Source organism: Zeus faber, assembly GCF_960531495.2.
Source record: "Zeus faber genome assembly, chromosome: 7".
NCBI lineage: Eukaryota > Metazoa > Chordata > Actinopteri > Zeiformes > Zeidae > Zeus > Zeus faber.
The window spans coordinates 34,019,221-34,042,029 of record NC_137203.1 but is presented as its reverse complement, the minus strand read 5'-3'; the positions used below and the strand labels follow the sequence as shown (position 1 = coordinate 34,042,029).

The 22,809-nt window shown below is 42.2% G+C and overlaps 1 protein-coding gene across 1 annotated transcript in view; it reads right to left on the bottom strand.

Moving 5' to 3' along the window:
* LOC307233126 (tight junction protein 2-like) overlaps window positions 1-22,594 on the bottom strand; it is a gene marked incomplete at both ends in the record, with an annotated part of 146,091 nt that extends 123,497 nt beyond the window's left edge. The window contains 4 exons of the mRNA XM_080004338.1: window positions 6,376-6,500; window positions 15,393-15,446; window positions 22,047-22,102; window positions 22,453-22,594. Coding sequence (XP_079860464.1) covers window positions 6,376-6,500; window positions 15,393-15,446; window positions 22,047-22,102; window positions 22,453-22,594 — 377 coding nt within the window. The remainder of the gene's footprint in view (window positions 1-6,375; window positions 6,501-15,392; window positions 15,447-22,046; window positions 22,103-22,452) is intronic.
* Between the last annotated feature and the right edge of the window lie 215 nt (window positions 22,595-22,809).

The following is a 22,809-nucleotide window of genomic DNA, read 5'->3' as shown; positions in this document are numbered from 1 at the left end:
TCGAGTGAGGTCATCCATCTTGTTCTCCAGTGACTGGACATTAGCAAGAATGACGCTTGGCAGAGGGAGGACGGTAAGGTCCTCATCCTGCCCGAATTGCAACCACCCTTTACCGCGTGCCGTGGAACAGTAGCTCCATTTTGGTTGTTGCTGTTATTGTTGTTTGTTGTTGAGAGTGTTTGGTGCATAAAATCTCTGGTGGCCACTCTGGATCAGATAAAAATTCCCAAAGTTGATCTTCCAGTGAAACTTTTTGTATCCACGAGCTGCATCACAGCAGTAGGAGATGATTTTTTGGTGAACATAGTGATATAAAAATGGATAAAAATACTAAAAATGTGCAAAATAAACTGGCACGCCTGTGCAGGGCTGCAACGAACGTGTGGCGCCATGTCACAAAAATGTATAATATGACTGAATGACTAATGACTGACTAATATGACATTAGGACGAATAATGACTAATCGGTTCTACAATGCCTGGGTAGAACTGAACTTTGCGGATAGCACTTAGCAATGGAAAGCTTGTTAAGGGACTGAACAGGTCAAGTATAAAATTTTAGAAATTGTATTTGGACGGTGAAGGAGAAGGCCTTGAGCAGAGAGCAGGAAGAGGAGGCTTACCTGTTACTGTGTGTGTGTGTGTGGTGTGTGGTGTGGTGTGTGTGTGTGTGTGTGTGTGTGTGTGTGTGTGTGTGTGTGTGTGTGTGTGTGTGTGTGAAGTGGATGTGTGTAGTAGCAGCAAAAGCCGGTTGTGAAATTGTGTTTGATAAAACTGCTTGTGGAATTATAAAGTGCAAAATTGCTGTTTATACTCTCCAGAGTATAGTTCATGTTTTGTGGTAATAAATATTGTGATTAAAATAGATAAGCCCCCTTAAATGTAACTGTTTCAGAAAAATCTGAAAACAACGTTTTTGGTCACCATACATGCAAATGGTTTATAATCAACTGAATGAATGTGAGATATGTGCAAAAAAACAACATAAGAAAAACACTACCCCAATCACTACCCCTTAGGACACACACCCACATCCTGAGGGACCATTCAGAAATCTGGTCTTAGACTACATAGACATGATTAAGAAAGTCCATGGTCAATATATATATGCTGACATATATAAGATATATGTCAGGTTTAGAAGATGGGTTGAAGCGGTTCCCTCAGCAGACCAAGGAGCTAGGAATGGTGATAGAGTTTCTGACCAGAGAGGTGATCTCAAAGTTTGGTATTCCAATTGAGATTAGCTCAGATAATAATTCATCGTTCATTTCAAAAAACAGTGAATCAGGGGCTACAGCATTTGAGGATAATACAAAGATTAGGTTGTGTGTACCATCCTCAGTCACAGGGAAAGGTTGACAAGTGAATGAAAAACTAAAGACAAAAATAAATTCGATTTGGGCAAGCGCTAAATTGAATTGGGTAGATGCACTACCACTGGCATTAATGAGTTATCGCATGCAGGCTAGTTATCGCATGCAGGGCTAACAGAATGACACATCTAAAACCGCACAAGATGCAAACGGGTCGACCCATGCCTGTACCGGTGCTCCACAATTGGAAATGGAACTAAAAGAATATATCAGGCAAATAACTGCTATACATAAAGTCATATTCCAACAGGAGTATCGCACGGTTCCAGAGCCCGAGGAAGAGCCAGTAATGGGGCTAGAAACCAGGTGACATGGTTTACCTGAGCGTCTTCAGGAGACGGTGGAATGAGCCAAGGAGGGAGGGTCCCTACAAGGTGGTCAGGGCGACTCCAACAGCCATTCAGGTAGAAGGACACACCACATGGTATCATCTTAACCACTGTACTAGGGTGCCACAACAGGGATTCAGACCGCAACATGAGGAGGAGTCAGGCTCTGAGAGCCTGAGACCAGTCCAATCCCCAGATTCTATCACAGTCCCTTGCTCACAAGGGAATCTGTTGATGTCAGAATATCCAAGGATATTGCGAATTGAACGGTAAGAAAATCTGGTAAGAAATCGAAGGGTTCTTGGAATAGATGAGTGCTACTCTCAGAGAGGCAGTGTTAGCGTGTAAGAGTTCATCAAATGTAGTACAATAATGAATGTATCTGACAGACCGCCGAGTCTCACAGTTATGCCAGTCCGTTTCTCAGTAAGTGGCCAGCAAAAATGTCTCCATTGCAGGGGAAAAAGGGCGTATATTCCTGACCCTGATGTGTTCATAGATAGTATAGGCCAGCCTAGGGGGATACCAAACAAATACAAGGTGCGAAGTGAGATTTTGGCAGGAGCTGATTTTTAGAAATCCGATCGTTATCCCTTGCTTGGGTACTTTAGCAAGTATTACATCAACAAAGAACTCAGAATGGATCAATTATGTATACTACAACCAACAGAGGTTCATTAACAACACCAATGATGCCCTTTCCTCATTAGGGGATCTGTTGCAGGCGATGAGTTCTATGACACGGCAGAATAGGATTGCACTAGACTATTTACCGACAGAAAAGAGAGGGGTATGTCATATGTTCAACAATCAATGCTGAACGTTATCCCTAATAACATTCGCCCAAAGGTAGTTTTGATATAGCCATGGAAAAGCCAGATTATGCTCGACCAGCGTGTGCTAGCTCATCCAGTGGCTGGCCAACCAGGACATTATGTCACACCGGAAGGGATGTCATGTAACAGGGGACCCCTCGACTGCCTCTTCAAGAATCCCAACTGCGTGTGGCCGTTTGGACCCGATGCGGAGGCTTTGTGCATAACATATGAACAGATGGTCCACATGAAAAGTACTCTGTATGCCTGATAAGGAATGTTTCCCTTACCCCTGACACTGGCTGCACCCAACAGCCAGGACTGATTTTGTGTTATGGACAAGTATGACCCTTGCACCCACTCCCACACTTACACTGACATGGGCATGGCCCCACAAGTACACTACACTATGGATTGGTTCAACATGGACTCCTCTACATGATGTTAACTTTACCAAAATGATGTATCTTTATGTAGTCTCATGTTGATCTATGCATGATTGTATCATTATATGACCTTGCTATTATCACTATTGTTTGAATTCAGAAGACCTGCTCTATTAAGGTCCTGTATTTGGTCATCTTTTTCTGTTCATACCATACTATAGGTGTTTTTTGTTTAAGTTTCCACCATGAACAATATATGAGTGTTATATGTATTTACAGTTTTTTTCTGATAACCAACTATGAACCTTTTTGCGATACATATGCGCCGCTGCAGTGAAACGCTGTAGGCTAAGTGACCCCTGGGAACTTGTCTTTGGTGATGTTTACTCGCATGCTTGGCAATTGTTTTTGTGGTGCTCTGTTAAGCACTAAAGGGGGGAATATATGGTAGGAGACACCTAAGTATAGATCTGCATGCTATTATTTATGTTCAAACTGTCATGAAGGGAAACCCGACTGTGGTGCCAAGAAAGCTGAAGAGACAGCTGACCAGCTATTAAAAACATGTGGTCAGCAATAGTGGTTAGCAATAGTGCAGTGGGTAATACAGAAACAAAATACCTCAGGGGCTCCTGAGAGGAAAGCGCCATAAATAAGCATGGGCAAAGGTATATAAGAGTGTGACATTGTTGGAAAGAGCAGCTCTTCTGCAGAATTGCTCGGCCTTCATGCTACTTGTTTAAAATTGTAATAAAGGTCTTTTTGAAGTGAATTCCTTGTATCTTCCTAAGCTTTCTCTGAATTTGTAAAGTGTTGTTTTTCCACAACAATATAATCTATATAGTATATAAAGGGTGATGCGTGATGAAATGCTTAACGCTGAGAAGCCGCGCATGCAGTGCGCAGGCCGCAGTATTGTACTCAGTGTACAATACCGACTGGTCGGAGAGCTGGTCGTAAGTCCAAACGATCGTTAAACAGGTAGGTCGTTAAGTGGGGAGTACCCGTACTGTGCAACAAGCAGACAGGGAAATGCACTGCTGCGCTTCACTTCTCCCTGTCACGTTAACGAATGGAGGGGTTCGAACCAGCCAAGCGTGAACGGCTGCCGGGCGGACGGCCCGCGGACATGATGGGGATTTTTCTACTGGGGGTGAAAAAATCCATGTACTGCATGTTGCGGAATGTCATAAAAATATATTGTATTTGCACAACATCAATATCATCATATCAACATATAGCAATGTTTTTCAACCTACAAATAATTTTACTATTGTTGAAAATGATTTCAATACATATCGTACAGTATTACAAACACCATTATGAGATCAATTAAGTCAAATCAAGTCATACATTTTGCAAAGAATTGTTTTATAAATCTTTTTCTTTATCATAGTATACTGTATATATATATATAAAATTTCAACTTTCATAATATAACACATTGTAACCACATTTGAGCACATGTATTTACATATACAGGATGTGTGTGTGTGCGTGTGTGTATATAAATACATATATGTGTATATAATATACACATATACATATAATTCATTGAACAAATATATGTATACATATTATGTATATATATATATATATTTGTGCAATTAATTAAGACTATACTTACTTCTGTTTTTATTTTAGTGATATCACTATATCGATTTAATATAATACAGAATCAAAATAGCTGCAAATTCTGACATAAAAAATGTTTAGACCATGTTGATTACTTTCCCAAATAAATACATGATTAAAGTGTGATTAAGCAAATGCACACAAAAAGAACTGCAGACGACATTAACTGTGGTGAAAAATGTGTCCAAGATAATAACTTTATATATAGTGTAGTATTTGTTTTTTCCTCAATCAAGGGAGACACATTGCACAAAAGCATTGAGGAATGTGAGGAAATGTACAATAATAATAATAATAATAATGATGGTGATGATAATAATAATAATAATATTATTATTATTATTATTATTATTATTATTATTATTATTAATAATAATAATAATAATAATAATAATAATAATAATAATAATAATAATAATAATACATGTGTAATTTCACCATGTGATTGTTATAATTATTGTTATTATTATTATTGTAATTTTTTTTTGCCTATTATGTAAGTATATTCATATTTTTGTATATATTGTTATATATTTATATGTTACACTTTTGCTGAACATTTTGCACATCATCCGACCAAGATGATGCACAAACAGCAATTTTATTTTCGGTTGTTCATTGAATGCGCGTCTGGTATGTTCAGAACAGCTCAAATCTCAGCGAGCAATGAATGTCTGTGCGCTTGCATTTCTGGTGTGTCGGGGGCATCAATAGATAAATGTAGACTCCAGTACACATCTTCATTCCACCGTGCGTGCTCGGTTCCCATTTCTCCAAATGAAACAAATAAAAACAGTGTGTTTTAATTATTTTTTATCTATTCATTTTTTCCAAAATGTGTGTGTGTGTGTGTGTGTGTATGTGTGTGTGTGTGTGTGTGTGTGTGTCTGTGTGTGTGCGTGCGTGTGTGTGTGTATGTGTGTGTGTGTGTGTGAGACGCAGGGATACTTTACTTTTCTACATGGATGACTGCAACCAGACGCAAAACAAGTACAAATTTCTCCCAGCAAAACCTCTGCGCTGTGTTTGCGCTGTCATGTCATAGCGGAGAATTTGAAGAATAAAATCGTCCCTGTCCACGATAAATTAATTGTGGATGCCAATATTAACGTTTGACTGATAAATTATGAATTGTGCAACCCTAACAGTATGTTCCGCCCCAAAACATGTATATTTTTCAGTAAACAAATGATCCCGTATACTCAAGTTGCTTTCAGCTTGGAACCACTGCTCGCCCAAAAAGCAACAAATGTTGCTTCGGGGCGTTCCCAGGCGCCGGCGTGTCCATTACGTCATTGAGGGGACAGGCAAGATCTCCAAGAACCCTTTCTTGTGTTCAGATCCACAAAGATTGGTAAATGGACTTATTTTGGGTATAAACATGAATGCACTGAGGTGGCAGTGCTGCCAATATCTTGCAGCATAACACTTGCAGCAAGGGGTGACATATGTAATTGCATTTTCATATATTATCTTAGGTTGCATCATTGCTAATCAATATGTGAATAATTTAACATGGTTAAGCTTGCAATAGTAATGTCCCCATCACGCACGGTGCTTGTTTCGTTCCACAAGGAAACAGTAAAATAAAATAACCTACCTCTAAAACAAAAACACAATGTTTTGGCGCACCAATCGCTGGTGCACGATGGACACAGTCGGTACCGTCAAAGAGGGAGCGATCGGGGCGCAGAGCCAGCCCTGCAGGCTATTTTAGACTAGGGGCTATTCATAAAAAATTCAGGGCTGAAGCCTCGAATGCCCACCCCTGATGACGCCACTGGTAGGATGTCCACGCCACTGGAAATATGGTCAGATCATTATGGGAACTCACAACAGCAGTCCATCCGCAGGGCCCCCTTGCAGCACGTCCGAAACAATGATTGATGTCTCCCCGTTTTCGACATTGGGATTGTCCTGGCCCCCAGACACCGCAATGCCTAAGCCCATTTTTGAATCCTATTGAGGGAACGAGATTGAGAGTATGAGAGAAAGAGAGAGAGAAAGAGAGAGAGAGAGAGAGAGAGAGCGAGAGAGAGAGAGACAGAGACAGAGAGAAAGACAGAGAGAGAGAGGACCAATGAGCTGTAATCAGATGACTGTTATGGCAGCATCACACATTTAAAGACCTTTTTCTCCATCTCAGTAATGTTTGACACGTTGAATATTAGAGCTTCATCAACTTGAGTGTGAGTAAAAATCAGTTGTTACCAGGCAGATTTGAAAGAGAACATTTTAATAAAATAAAGTTGGGAGAGATGCAAATATAGTTTCTATTTGTTTGGTTCTTAAATTGACAAATATTTTATTCCAATCAAAAAATGTGAATTAGCACATATTTTTTTACCTGCTTTTATTTTCTCACAAGTGTTTTGAAAGAACTTCCCCCACCCATCAATTGAACATTTTCTCTTGCTCGAGATCTGTCACGCTGTTCTGGTACCGCTGCTCTCCAGCTGGTTCCGGTGTCGGTCTATCAGCCGGCCCCGGGCCTATTGTCCGTGCCTGGCACCTCCGGCCCAGGTTCTGCACTTGTGGGTGTGTCTTATGCTTGTGGATGGGGGTGGGTTGTATGTGTGTGCATCAGGGGTCCAGGGTCATTTTGTGCACTCTGAGACTGGTTTGTGAACCTCGGGGTCGTGCGCGGGTGTTGCTCTGCAAGTTCTCAGCTTTTCTGTGGGTTTGGGGTCTTCTGTGCATTGTGGTCGGAGTGTTCTTGCTGTCATGTGGTGTCTGCAAGGCTCGCGGGCGGCTACAAGGCCTTTGCCGTTGCTAGGAGGCACCACGATAAAATTCTGACCTCATACACCAGAGCAAATTGGCACCAATCCTGTGTACTCAAGGGTGGACACACATACACATGCACACACACACACACACTACCAGCATCTGCTTCGAACACACCTTGAACACCCTCCTGATTACGTCATCTCCATTCCTCTCCTTCATTGCTTAAATTATCACAGGAAGAGGCCACATACCGTAATTGCTGTTAATTTTTTTACCAACATATTTTATTATGTTTGGTCAAATACATGTTGTCGCCTGATGTTTCTATGTCTAAGTTCTTGTGTACTTATGTTCTATGTTTATTTGTCCCACCCGTGGTAATTCTCCCCCTCTTGAAGAAACAATGATGATTTTTTTTTTTTATTGATCAAAACATGGTGAGCTCTTTTCGTGGTGGTCATGTATAACATAAATGCTGTGCTCTTGTCATTCCACAGGTCGTCCAAAGGACAGCCTTATTTGCAAGCAGTTCTTCATAATTAATAAAGAGTGGCTTTGTAGGTTAAGAATTTGAACCATAACTGCAGATTAATTATCTTGGATGTAATGCCATACAAATTCCCTCTGTTGTATGCCAAGCCTTCTGACAGCATAGTTAAAAAATAAAAATAAAGAAAAGACGATCAGCTACAGTCGATAGCCGAGAGCCACTGCTGCAAATTACACAACCTCGTAGTGAATAATAAGACAGAAGCCCTCAATTTTACTTTGAATGATCATCGTCATTGTGAACGTGTCACATAGTACTCAGAGCACTATAATGGAGTTATTTAAAACAATGGGTCCAGAGATATGCAACAGTATCGTTACAAGTTTGTCATCCAGTAATGTACAATCACAAACGGTAGATGCACGGACAGTTCCATTGCCCACACAAATGCCAGATTGATCACAGGTAAATTTGTCTTGTTTTAAAATGTGATGTTTGCACAACCCAATTTCAGAGCTGAGGGTACAGATAAATGTAATGTTTATAAATGAGGAGAGATGATGCATACAGATAAGAAAGGGGTTCAAGGTCTCAGAGCAATCTGTGGAGGTAATGGACAGGCCAGTGGGGAGGACTACAGGCCAAAATAGGCATCCGTGGTAACTCATTAGGAGGAGGGTAGCATCGACTATTGCAAGAAAAGTGCAACACACTATGACTGCACAGTAAGATATTCAAGTCGCAGGGGAAACACTCCTTACCTCAGCAGTACAAGGCATTCGTGCGAGTGACGAACCAGCAAGAATGGCCAAATTGGTAACATTATTTGAACAGTTTCGAAAAACCCAAAACACCGCTCAGCCAGTAAGAGCACCCCTTAATGCTGTGCAGCAACCCCCTGTTTACCTGTCTGCTATAAGAAAGGGTTGAGCTCATTCTGTCCATTCTCACTGTCTAAATGAACTCCTGTGTTACAAATGTCACAAATCTGGTCACCAGAATTCAGACTGCCCACCAAAGCAGGGTCACCAGCTACACAGTTGTCGACTGATCAGACGCAGTGTTTAAACAAGTAGACCTGCATCTTGAGGGGAGAGGTGCAGCCGAGAACAAAAACCCCATTGATCAAACTGACCCCAAAAAAGTCCAATCAGCCGACAACAACGAAACACAAGACAGCTCAAATGTAATTCATCAAAATTTCAATAGACCAGCAAGAAAGGACAGTTTTTTTCTATTTCCCAGTAACAATTTGGGATTCAGTAGTGCAAAAATGCGTAATTGATAGTGGTTCGATGGCGTGTACTTTAGAGTCTGCGAAAAACACATTACTCCAGGAACATGTTTTCTCAGATAATTAAAAAAGTACGACCCCTGTCATACTTTTAGGGTGTGGGGGTCAATGAGCCACACCTTTATTTGAATATAAACAGCATATTAAACTGATGTGGTGCAAGATGCAGTTTAACAGTTGAAGTCCAATGGGCGCGTTGACAGGAATGTTGCGCATTTTAATTTTCCACTGGCTGCATGGTAAAGCGTCCAAGACGCGCCGATGTTGTCTTAGAGAGTATTGGATATGCAATATACATATCATAGCGATTTAAATATTTTTTATCACACAGTTTGTTAATACTGTGGAGCGTGACGGGGTAAACCCGACAGACACAATGAAGGAGACGCAGATCAGACCTCCATGTAAAGCCGAGGCCGGCATTTTTGCCTGCCGCGAGGCTACAACTACCCCAGGGTTTTTTAATACAAACTTCTCTTCAGACACTATTCTCTGCTTCAACTCGCCCCCAGCGCTCTCCTTACTTTCCTCTCTCCTCTCTTTCTACGCTTTCCTGGACACCTCCCCTCCAATCAGATAAACGTATGCACATTATAACAGTGAACTTGAACGCCCCCCCCCACAAACACACACACACACACACACACAAAGACACACACACACACACACACACACACACACACACACACACACACACACACAAAGACACACACACACACACACAGTCATACACACAAACACAGCGTGTTTGTTCTTTGGATTTAAAATGGGTCTTGATCAAGAAGTAAATCCAACAGCAGCTCTAGATCTCTGGTACAATGTAGACTCATATAAAACACATTTTAATTGATTGCAGTCTTTGCAAAAACATGTATCATAAGTTGTAGCTTATGTTTCTATCGAAGAGCTTACATAGCAACGCACTGTTGAAAAAAATAGACCTCTCGCGCAAAAATAGAGAAATGCCGCGTGGCTTACGTGGCCAGTGTGCACTTATGGCACACCACACACGTACGCTGCACCTCCGCGTCCGTTGGACTTCTACCGTTAGGCGAAGTAAATATTGGAGCAAATATGTTGAAACATGTCCTATATAAACTGAAAAGCACCACAGGATATTGGGAAACAATCACACAACCAACAAAAGGCACTCCTGATAAAGTAAAAGTAAAAAAAAGTAAAGAAGACCAGACCGGATGTTTCTGTATCAGTGATACTGCACGTAGACCACGCAAGATGGAAGTGTTGAGTCTTTTATTTTAGCATGGACATAATTAAAATGGAAATAGTCAGAACTGTACAGTCAGAACAGTAGCAATGGCGATGAATAGTGATATGGAATTAAAAATGTCTTGTTAGACCAGACATTTTGTCAATAATTATTGGAAAGGAAAAGATTACATCGGAGGAAAAGATGGTCTGTGAGATCACTGACCAGGTCGAGGCAGATGGAGAACGAATTTGCCATGCTTGTTCGTTAAATGCAAGAAATGGATGAAGAAATGCACTTCAGATATTTTCGGATGTCTACAAGTAGATTTGATGATTTGGTACATCGTTTGTGCCCGTTCATCACATACTTGTCTATTCACCCTGCTCCCACTGATCTCACCCAGAGGTAAGTGATCACCATCAGAGTCCTAGCCTCAGGGGGAATGTACTGTGTCATTCATAATTGGGGAAGCGTGTGAAGCCCTGTAGAAGGCACTGATGCCAGAGTTTCTTTGCTGCCCTTCAGCCGCTCAGTGGGAAGCTATTGCAGAGGACTTTTGTCGGGAGCATAAATAGGAAGCACGTTCCTGTCAAGGCACCTCCCGTGCTGGTAGCAGATTGCTTCAACTACAAGAATAAAACTCACCGTCACTTCAACCCCGCTAAACCCCATGTCACACATCCTTGGGGAGAACCTTGTGTAGCGATCAACCCTACAATTTATTTTGCACTTTGTCTTCATGCTTTTGATGTTTTGCCTTGTTGTTAAGAGGTTTCAATATTCATTTTCCGCGCTATCGATATACCAGTACTAGCTGCGCTACCTCGCTCTTTCTTCTCTCTGACAGAAAGTTGACACACACACCGCTGTAGCACCCACATAGCTCCGCCTCCTCTTACTCACTTGTGTCTCCACAGTGTTAATTCATTTGATATGGTTTTAGCTCATTAAAGTTGGCAAGTGCAGAGTCTCCCTGACTTGTTTTCAAAGAAAACAGCACTCATGCAGTTAGGTTTATGTTTGGGCTTAAATTTTAAGGCCAGTCCGTTTTTGTGTATACTACCGGAAGGTGAACGAGGTGTCAAAATTCGACGCATACCCAGTGTCCCTTGGCACAGCTCAATTTTTTACGACACTGGATCTAACCAAGGGCTACTGGCAGATTCCCTTGTCTCAAGAGTGCAGGGAAAAATCAGCTTTCTCCACTCCGCATGGAGTTTCTCCACTCCCATCTCCAATTCTCTAACTCAAATTGGAGATGGAGGTTTTTTTCTCCGCGAGACAGCTGTGCCGTGTGTGCATTCAGCTTTTCCTGTGTTTCTATTTTAGATCTATTTATTTGTGTGTGTTTCCTAACTTGTATGTAAACAATTTTTTAAGCACGACACGGTTCTTTTTAGTTTCGGTTCAATAAGGGAACGGAGCTTTCAGTGGAGCACAGATCACGGGCCCCCTGCATATGACGCGCCTTATCATTATTATTTTATAATTATAATTTTTTTATTCAGACGTATTTTTTTATAATGTTAAGAGTTTTTGATAACCTGTGGAAATGTATTTAGTTGACAGATTTTTTTTTTAAATAATATGCACTACAGAGACAATGCAGACATTAGCATTAATGTTAAATAAATGTTCATTGAAGTTCAGCAATGTTGTGTCTCATTTGTTTTTTATTATTATGTTGAAAAAACAAAAAAAACAACATGATATAAGCATTATATATTGGCCATCAGCCACCCCGCTCTCTAAATATTGGCATCAGCATCGGCCATTGAAAAACCCATGTCGGCTGACCACTCGTGTGGACGCACATCGCCCCATTACTTTCCATTGCTATAGGACTGGATGTTTTTGTGTCAATACTGTACTTGTTAATAATAAATCCTGCACTTCTGTAATGGGGAGACCGCATTTGCTGAATTACATTACATTCTATGCACGCGCACCCAATTCTCGATTGCCCAAGCCTATCGTGCGTCTATTCTAGACTTTCCAAATGTTATCAGACTGAATGGATCAAATTGTGATAGTGAAACAAGTGATTTTGCGGGGGTTGTGACGTTTATAGCCGCTCGTTTTCCTATGATTGCGTGTGGGAAAAATGATTTTTGGGTCCCTGTCAACCCTTACCCGGTTGTAGTTACACAGTTTGACCACGATGTGAAATTGGCTTCAAAGCCCGGCGCTGTTCCCGGGGTCTTGCTCAGAAGAAGCACTCAACCAATCACAGCTACTCTCACTGACACACAAGCTCACGAGTCAGAGCTATTCAACTGAAGCCGACAGCCGAGTATCAAGTAGTGCAGTCATTCACTCGCACCCGCTGAACCAACGAGTTTCAACGAGTTTCAACGAGTTTCAACTCGAGTCACTCAGGTGACTCGGGTTCCAGCTAGCCCACTCTCTACAATAAACTGGTGTTACAATACCCGTCCTCTGTGTCTCTATGCCAGAGGGTCCTGAAAAGGTCATTTGGGTGGCATGTGGTGGCGAAACTACCATATATGGAAAATGAAAAACGTAAACCTAAATAAAATAATTGTTACCTGTATTTTTGTTTTAGATGTACTTATTTTTGTTAGTTTCCTATTTGAATGAAACAAAACATTTTAGCACAAAAACAAAACAAATAAAAGCAGAGGGTTTTTATTTTAGATGTATTTGTTTTCCTCTGTTTCCTTGAATTGAACGGAACAAAAAAACGAATTGCGCTCCATGCCTCTTCACGCACGTCTTCTCACTGCTTTCGGTTGTTATGGCTTAATTTAGTAAAAACTGGACACTTTCCTGTAAATACTCTTTACTTCAAAATAATAAATCCTGCACTTCTGTAATGGGCAAGGTTCTCAGACACCCTCTCAGGCACTGCTGAACTCACTCTTAATCAGCCTCTCAAAGCACTTTATGACCACAGAGGTGAGGGCCACCGAACGGTAATTATTCAAGCAGGCTGGAGAGGCGCTCTCGACACAGGGATGATGGTGGACCGCTTGAAACAGGAGAGGACCTCTGTCTCGGCCAGGGAGGCATTGAATATCCTAGTGAGGACAGGGGCTAGCTGGTTAGCACAGGTCTTCAGTATTCACACAGATATGCCATCTGGGCCTGCAGCTTTCCTGGTGTTCACACACATCAGAGCCCTCCTGGCGTCACACTCAGATACAGTGTGCACTCTTCCCCAGCGGTGTAACTCCAATTACCCGGCAAGATAGCGGTGTTGTTACCAGCTTCAACCCACGCATAAAAGAAGTTCAGTTCATTGGCTAGGGAGGCATCGACACTCGTGGCTGGGGGGGGGTGCTTTTGTAGTTGGTTATAGTCCTCAGCCCTAGCCAGCCCTGCTCTATCCGTAGCTCCACTGTGTGTCTGTATATCCGTTTAGCGTCCCTCACTGCACTCCGCAGTTTATAGGATGCTGCTTTATAATTGTCCCTGTTGCCGGATACAAGACCGTCATTGTAAGCGGCCGTGCGAGCATTCAGAGCGCCGTGGATGGATTTATCGACCCACGGTTTCTGGTTTGGAAATATTCTAACTTTCACAGTGGGAATAATGCTGTCCGCTATCATGGCTATGAAATTCATAGCAACGTCCGTAAATTTGCTGATGTCACTGGATCGGCAACTTGATTGGAACATCTCCCAATCTACGTCACTCAGAGCATCCTGTAGCGCGGCCTCTGATTTGTCCAACCACTGCATTACATCCCTCATCACTAGCTTACCATGTATGATGCTAGGCTTGAAAACAGGAAGCAACGAGATGGTCCCATGGTCCGATTTCCCGAAAGCAGTGAGCGAGACGATCTTGTATCCATTCTTGAACGGTGTGTAGCAGTGGTCCAAAGTTCTATCTCCCCTGATGGCACATGTGATGTGCTGATGGAAATCAGGCAGAAGTTTTTTAAGGTTCGTCCTGTTAAGTCCTCAGCCACCACCACAGCCGCGTTGGGATGTTTGCATTGAAGTCTGCACAACACATCATATACAGTAGGTTCGATAGTGCTGTGTCGGTGTCCGCTTGCAGTGGCTGTGATGATGACTGTGCTGAATTCCCAGGGGCGGTAGAATGGACGGCATAAGATGGTCAGCTGTTCCAGGTTCGGCGAGCAGGAGCAGGAGAGAGTGTTGATGTTGTTGGGGTAACACCAGCTGCTGTTGATCATGAGGCAGACGCCTCCACCATTCGATTTCCCCAACTCCTCCGCCCTGTCGGTGCGGAACACGGAGAAGTACCCAGCAGGTTCAGTCATGTCTCTGTCAGGCAGACAGAGACATGGCATGACACGACGTCTAATCCTCCCTCGAAGGTCATCCATCTTATTTTCCAGGGACTGGACATTGGCTGGAAGGATGCCTATTTACTTCCATTGAAAAACTTTTGTAAACATGGGACTTTTTTGCCCTGTAATTATCACACACTATTTCCATTTCCACATGGACTTTATTTTTGTACATTTTTGTGGGGTAAATACTATAAATACATTTTATGTACAGCTGACAAGATTGCTTTACCACTTCACTGCCATGTTCATTGCCCAAAGTTGGCTTGAATTACACTCGATTACATTATTTCATGTGAAAACAATACTTTACAGGTGCTGGGGTACAACCAAAAAAAAAAAGAAAACACTTACACTTTTTGTTGTAAAGACAGGACTTGCTGAAACAAGGAAAGCTACCCCAATGTTTTTTGTGACGATTGAGAGCACACAGGGGCTTTATAATTCTTTAAATATAAATACAATTATTACACACTAACGGAGAGACTCTTTTGTTTGTCAAGCAAGTACACATATACTCTATGAATTGTCATTGTATTTGTTTATACAAAATAAAATGGTTAAATTTAGTATAATATTTGAATCATTATTTGATTTGATTTCTTAAGAGAAAATATAATCACGGCACAAAACAACCTTGAGCCAACACAGCATGGAGCCCGACAATCTCTGCATTGGACTCACAGGACTGAAATTGGTACTGACCCTATCTGATTCTGGGTAAGATTAACAAAAGGAAAATCTCCCAAAAAACTAGAGTATCCCATTAATGTTGTTGACCTTATAAAGGTACAATGGTAAAGGTATAAATACTAGAAGTGTGTAGAGTGTGAACTCACCCGTTTCAGTGTGACAGTGTACTGCTCCCAGACCATTTCCTCAGCTCCGGAACCCTGCAGAAAAGGGAAACTATTTGCAACTTTAAAGATGTCATCTGCATTGTGTTTTCATTAAAAGGTAAAGTTGCAAGATTCTGTTTCAGATTCGTAACTTTTTTATCTATGTTGAGCCAAAAGATAGAAATGTATCTGATTTATTATCATAAATGAAGCGCTAAATAGAGGAGTGCAATGAAAATACCTCATATTCTTTTATTTTACATGCATTCCATATACACCACCACAACATAAACTCCTTCTGCCTAATATCATGTAGGTTCCCCTCATGCCGCCAAAACAGCTCTGACCAGGGGATAGCCTCCACAAGATCTCTGAAGGTGTCCTGTGGTACAGTAGGAGCCGCTTGAAGAGGCCTCTTCCAGTTGGCTGACAGCTGACTTGCAGCCAGCTGTCAGCCAGTTTCCAGCCAAGCACCATGCCCTTTTACAAGCCGGTTGCCATGCGCCTGGACTCCCCCTCCTTCTAATGTGTCCTGACAGAGCGTGTTGAATTTCGACTGTACACGCCCATTTATTCAACTGCAATGTGTCACCATACGATGGCGCTAACTTCACAAAAACACAATCACATTCCAGAGAGAGATTTTATATTTTCACCCCTAACCCTGACTCATTACATGTCGTTTGAACCCTGACCAGAGGTCATCTTTTAAAGTTCAATTGTTTTTTTGTCACATGAATGAGAACAGGTCTTTATTATTTATTTTAATCTACATGCACAGCTGTTTAATATTAAAATGGGAGCTGTTTTTTTTATTTACATTTTTTAATTATAAAGTTCAATTGCTTTGTAATGAGAGCACTCGAACTAGGTATATGTCATTATAGTTTCATTTATTGAGAAATTTGATAACAATGCAAGCATCATTACCAGTAATGACATTCTTAGTCTCAAAGCCAACTCAACTTTACATAATACGTAATAAGGGCATAGTAGTGATTAAAATAAAACTGTATTTAAAAAAATAATTTACTGAGTATTTAAACAGTTAATTTTTAAACAAAATATAAAAGTTTAAAATGGAAAGAAGTAGTGTAGTTTAAGTTATAAAAACTATTTACCTAAAAGAAGGACAAAATAAAATGCAGACAATAATGACAGTGATTCAACTTGACATCTAAAATTGTTGTGGGCCACAACAATGCAGTCTCATATTGAATGGTAACATAGACACAGTGTTGTAAGAAAAACACTGCAATATACTACTAAGGGGTAAGACAAAACAGGTATGCAAAACTTGATAAATTCAGTTGTGAGTAGTTTTAAAGTTTTACTAGCATCTTTTTAAAGTGGCCAAGTGTGTGGATTTATAAGTTGTAGTCTTCGGCCTTTTGATTTCAAAATGAGGATTTTTTTGAACAATACATTTTTTTATTTTATTTTACTTACTTACTTATTTTACTTTACTTATTTAACTTATTTTACTTTTTTATTTCGCTTAAAATAATTGTGAAATTTCACAACACAGTGTGGCACGGGGGTGCAGTGCGTGGCACGGGGGCGCAGTGCATTGCACTGCTGCCTCTCAGCAAGAAGGGCCTGGGTTCCATTCCTGCCTGGGGCGCTGTTTGGCACCGTGCTCCGGCAGGATATCTCCCAAAATAGGAGCTTTTCTGTGTGGAGTTTGCATGTTCTCCCCGTGCTCACATGGGGTTTCCTCCACCTAATGTCATTAAGGACCCCCACCAAAAACATGCACTCATCACCAGGTCCCCAGGCGTGTCCATGAATACTGCCCACTGCTCCTGGCTGTGCCCCCGGAGGAAGGACAAGCCAGGATGGGTTAAACGCAGAGGCCTCATTTCACCGGCCACCATCCAAAGTGTATGTGTGCGTGCATGTGTTGTAGTGTGGTGTGCTGTATGATGATTAAAGATTGTTCTTCTAGATTGATTTTCCAAATAACAATGGCACAATAAAATGTTAAAAATCAATAAAAGTTGATCAAATAAAATGAACACCAGGGATATAATAATAATTTGTAAAAATGTTAAAGAGACAGAACACTCAAGATTGTTTTGCTGTTGACTCAGTTTAAACTCCATGGTTTACTTCACAGATTTTTTGCCAGCTATAAAATAAATCGACATATGATAGTAAACTAGATATTTGATCCCACCTCTACAGAGAGGAATTTTCACCTCTTAGTGAGAAAGGGTTGGATTGCGTCATTAAGATGTGGAGATTTTGGTCAGTGGGTCAATGATTCACAGATGGTAAATTGTACTTATGGTTGTGCATTAGTTGTCATTATGAAAAGCAACAGGGATCATTAGATACTAATAATATACTTCAAATGAATATTTCCACAGAGTAGTAGTAATAAGAAACAACAACTTATAAAGGTGCGCACACAGCACACTGTAGGACAAAAACAAAAAAGCTCCAATTTTTAGAGTTAGGTTCACCTCTCACACAATAACTTGAAGATAACTAAGTGTTGAAGATAGCATGATTGTATTCATGAATTTATCAATTTACAGCCGAAATGTACATTATGCTTTACCGGCATACTGTACACATGCTGTGTAACAGGCACCGGTAGTTCATCCTTGGATTTTCCCCTAACCCTGGTCTTAATCTCAGGTAGGGCTTAGGCCTTCATTTGTTTGTTTTGAGCCACCCCCAACATTTATTAGTGGCCCGGTATTTTTTTGAGTAACTGTTTATATTTGAGGAAATATGGTAACTCAAAAACATGAATTACCTAATCTTCTAAAGCTTACTCTGCTATTATGTACATTATCATCTCAATGCTAACCCTGATATTTGTTATTGTTTTCATGCCATTCATTGTCTCAAGCTCATTCAATCATCACAGAGAGCACAGTATGGAACCAGATGAGAATGGCATACTACCATTTCATATACTGTAATAATAATAATAACTGGGATTTATATAGTGTCTTTCACAAACCAAAGGAGACTTTGGAAAAACAAAAATAAAACATATATATGCATATACATACATACATATAACATATATATGTATATGTATATATATATATATATATATATATATATATATATATATATATATATATATATATATTCATATATATATATGGCACTGGTGACGCGGATGAGACGTCATCCAGTGGGGTTTCAGCACGTATCCGTGTTGTGTTTACTCCGTAACTTTCACTTATTTTACCTTTCCAGTCCACTAAAAGTCGTTTCTGAACAAATTTGAGGCGAGAAATAATCAATCCAGTTGCTGAATCGTCACTCATATTAGATTAGGAAGATATAATTTAAAACTTTCGTAAAGCACTGGCTCGCTCCCTCTGCGATTTTCTGTTTCATTCAATTCACTTTTTCAAAATTAATAAATACGTCACAATAAAAATACTATTTTTATTTTATTATTTGTCCCATCACCAGCACATCCATCAATGAAAGTTGAGTCCCTGTCTTGGAGCAGGAGCTGAATGAGTTGCTCAAACAGAGATCGAAGAACTACGACTGTTCCTACGGTAGTTCTTCCAAAAAGTGCTTAGAACAATGAAAATGTTCCTGCGGTGCGCAATGCTTCATGTATCGCAAAAGTTGCCATATCATGCGTTAGCATGATATGGCAACTTTTGCGATACATGAAGCATTGCGATTACATTTGTTGCAATATTTCACATTTATTTTTGATAAATTATAACACCTGTTACACACGGTGACGCACAGTGTTTTCATTTGTTTTATTCAATTCCATTCCAAAACATGTATATTTGTGCTGAGAGTGCTGAGCCCAATTACCTAGATCCAGGTCAGGTGTGGCTGCTCAAATCACACCATCCCCACACCCCATATTTGACGAAGCATAGTAAAAATTGGAACAATTACAGCACATGGCCTCTTCCGGTAACATCTATAGCAATAAAGAAGAAAAAAGAAAGACAAACTCAGTTCGAGGGAATTCAAGGGAGTATATGAGGTAGAAGATGACAGTATGTGTTTGCATGTGTGTATGTGATGTGTCCACCCGTGTGTGCACGAGATTGTACCAAAATTAATGCAAGCATGAGGTCAGAAACGTATCATAGGCATTATCATGGCCGCAACAAACATTCTGAACTGAAAGCGCTGCAGCAGCAGAGAAACCCAGGGGACAAAGAGCAACACCCACCACACCCCAGAGATATGCAAACCACTGCCCAAATGCACAAGCTAAATCCACAAGGCCGAAGCACACACAGAACCAGTCCAGTGACTGCAAGTCACAGCAGCAGCTACGCAGATCACCCACCACACCAGCCCCCGTGGCCCATCGCCCAGCGCCTACAAACTGATGCTACATCCTGCCGACCGTGGCATGACAGGCCATGCACTCAAATGGGACGCACGTGCAAATGCGAGGATTTGATATTAATATTGGTCCATTTCAATACTGCCCACAACATGCTGCACTACAATGCCCCAGCATTCACTGCAACCTGCTGCACATAAACAGCTGCTGCAAGTTGTTAAGCTCACAGCAGCTGTTTACAACACAACATTCACAAGACAGCATTGCATATCACGATCACAGTATCGCAAGCCAGACTTAAAATTTCAGCAGCCCAACTGAACACTGAATGAAGGGGTTTCTAAACCTTTCGTTCCACAATCGTTTTGAGCCCGAAGTGCTACCATGCTGAGCCAAGTTGTGCCAACTAGCCCGCTTTGTTATGGTTACAGTTTGTGTTTCCATTAGCGGTGAAACTGGAATCACCAGGAAGTCCTTAAGAAAACCTACAGTGACAACAACAAATGAGACGATGTGTCAGCGACGTTGTTCATCTGCGTGATCCATATGCGACAGTTGTTATAATTTCTGCACATATGGACCTGCACTATTTCCCACTCCTTCCCAATGGAGGATTTGATTTGTTAGAATTTCTCTGATCTTTTCTTGCCGCTCTGTTAATTTATTATCATTATCATTATGACGTAAGCAGCAGTTACATCAACGATGGCGCCGTTGCATGTAAACATGAAACATGTACCAGATGTAATGTTGCTGCATGTGATGAGAATCATTGAACACTTATGTCATTCAGCCTTTCCTCCAGTGTGCTTTGGCCACATTCAGTGCGATTACTATACCAGGATTGGAACACTTCACCATTCCATGGCACAGTGCCCAACCTAAATGCAATGGTAACTGTTACAAACCATGCTGAGAACAGTTCAGCCTTACTGTGTAAAAGCACCTCTGGAAAGATGGGAGATTGAGTACCTTTGTAGATGCATACCTGTGTCTCATTTGAAAACTCAATAAAATAGTAACAAAAACATGAACATTAGGCGCCATTACGCGATAAAAACACCATGACAAGTACAGCGAGTTGGATAGACAGCAGAGGCTACAGAAAGGAACAGAGCTGGAAAGGGCTCTACAACAGGCTATGTTTCTGAAGGCAAAATCAAAGTGATGTTGAAGTCAATGCCAGTTCCATTGTGGCAGAAAAAACACCCAAGCATTGACAGAACGAGATTTTGACGCCAGCAAGATAGCAGGCATGTTTAATATCTGGTCATGTCGGGATCGAGTGGGGAGTGATGCAACAAGCTAACATCCAATGAGAGCAGACACGGGGGTCGAGAAGCAAAGACGGGGAGACTGGAGTGTACAGAGCAGCAGTCAGAAACACACAACATACCTATTTTTTAATTTCTTCTTTGGGTTTTTAATATATGTTTTCACTTCATTCCATTCATCCATCCTTGCATGTCTTACCAATATGAGTGCACAGGAGATCCTGACCGGTGTGTAGAGGACCACCAGGCTGCCTCTCAGCTTGTCTGTGTCTAGCCCATGCAGCTGGATCCTTGTGCCGCACTACAACTGCTGCCGCCACACGGCCTGTTGCCATCTGTGCTCCCTGCCATGCCTGTCTTAGCTAGTGGGCCCCAGTGCCACCTGGGGTACCTGGTTCAGTAGTCAAGACTAATGGCTCTCCCGCAAAGTTTCTCAGCGCTTTTCCTTCTCCACACTTGGCCATTACGCAGAGCTGTGTGTCCTAGCTGAGAGCTGTTAGAAATGGTCAAGCACAGCGCAGACAGCTACCAGCAGGCATGGCCTCTGGATAAGCCTGTGTGTCAACAGATTAGCCCAGCCCAGTTGCGGAAGGAGGAGACTAAAAATAGCAACTCACTGTGTCCACACCTGCTCCCATCCCACGCACAAATCTAATCCGCTTCCTGTGTAGATGAGATGCCATGGTGGAGCAGGAACTGGACAAGAACCAGGATCACAGGCAGGTTAACTGGGAAATGACTGTCTGACTAAAGTAACTGTCTGGCAGGCGCCTCCTGCTTGAAAAAGCCCTTTTCCTTCCTCCCGTGCCTCACTAGCCCTATCTGGCTGCAATTCCCCGGGTTTCCTCTAGTCCTTTCTGTACCTCTATCAATCTCTGCATCTTCTCTCATCCAGCCTCTCTGATCCATGTGCTCTGGCCACATATAACCCTCCGTCTTGCTCAGTAGGCTTGCGACACTGTTAGGCAAGGGGAAGGACGCAGCGAGCATATGGCCCGGAGATGTCCAGTCTGGCCGCAGTACAGGCAGGACCCGGTCTGTGGGCGGCAGACCAGCACCTTGGGAGACTGCTGAGCTCACCTGAGTTGCATGGGCTCCGGCAGACTTGGGCAGACCTCGGGGGTACTCGCTGGCTGCTAAAGCCGGCAACCGGGGCAGACCCGACAGAGCAAGAAGTATGGGCTGGCATTCCTCTTGCGTCAGTGCTCCCGGAGCCAGTTGTCCAGTCGGGACGCCAGAGTTACCAACTGGTCCAGGTTCCCGGGCCCGTCCTGCAGCACTAACTAGTCCCGCTGATTGTCATTAAGAGTGTGCTTGAACGTGTCCTGTAGCGTGTCATCGTTCCAGCCACGCGCTAACCCCTGTACGGGGTCCTGCCTGGACTGTGGCCAGACTGGACACCTCCGGGCCACATACCTTTGCGTCTGGGAAATGGGTCGGTTCGTGCGACACAGGGGTGGTACGTACGAGCCAAGCTGTCCTTTACCCCACTTCTCGTCCCTTGTTAAATGCCGCCCTCTGCTGACATAACCAGACTCTACATCGCTCAGCTTTCTTAGATTCTGGCGCAGACGAGAGCATCTGGACCAAAGAGTGGCACACCAGTTGGGCTTGGTGCCCGTTTCCATTTCTGTGCCCATGGGACGCGTCTGGTCCGGTTGAGCACCAGACTGTTCCCCTTCAACTGTTGCTTTCAGGTAACCACCGTGAGTCAGTCGTCTTCCACCTCATTGACTCACCCCAAACCCCCCTGGTGCTGGGTTACCCCTGGCCCCAGGCCCACAACCCTCACATAGACTGGACCTCAGTATGGCGCAGGAGGAAGGAGTGTCAGATGGGACCA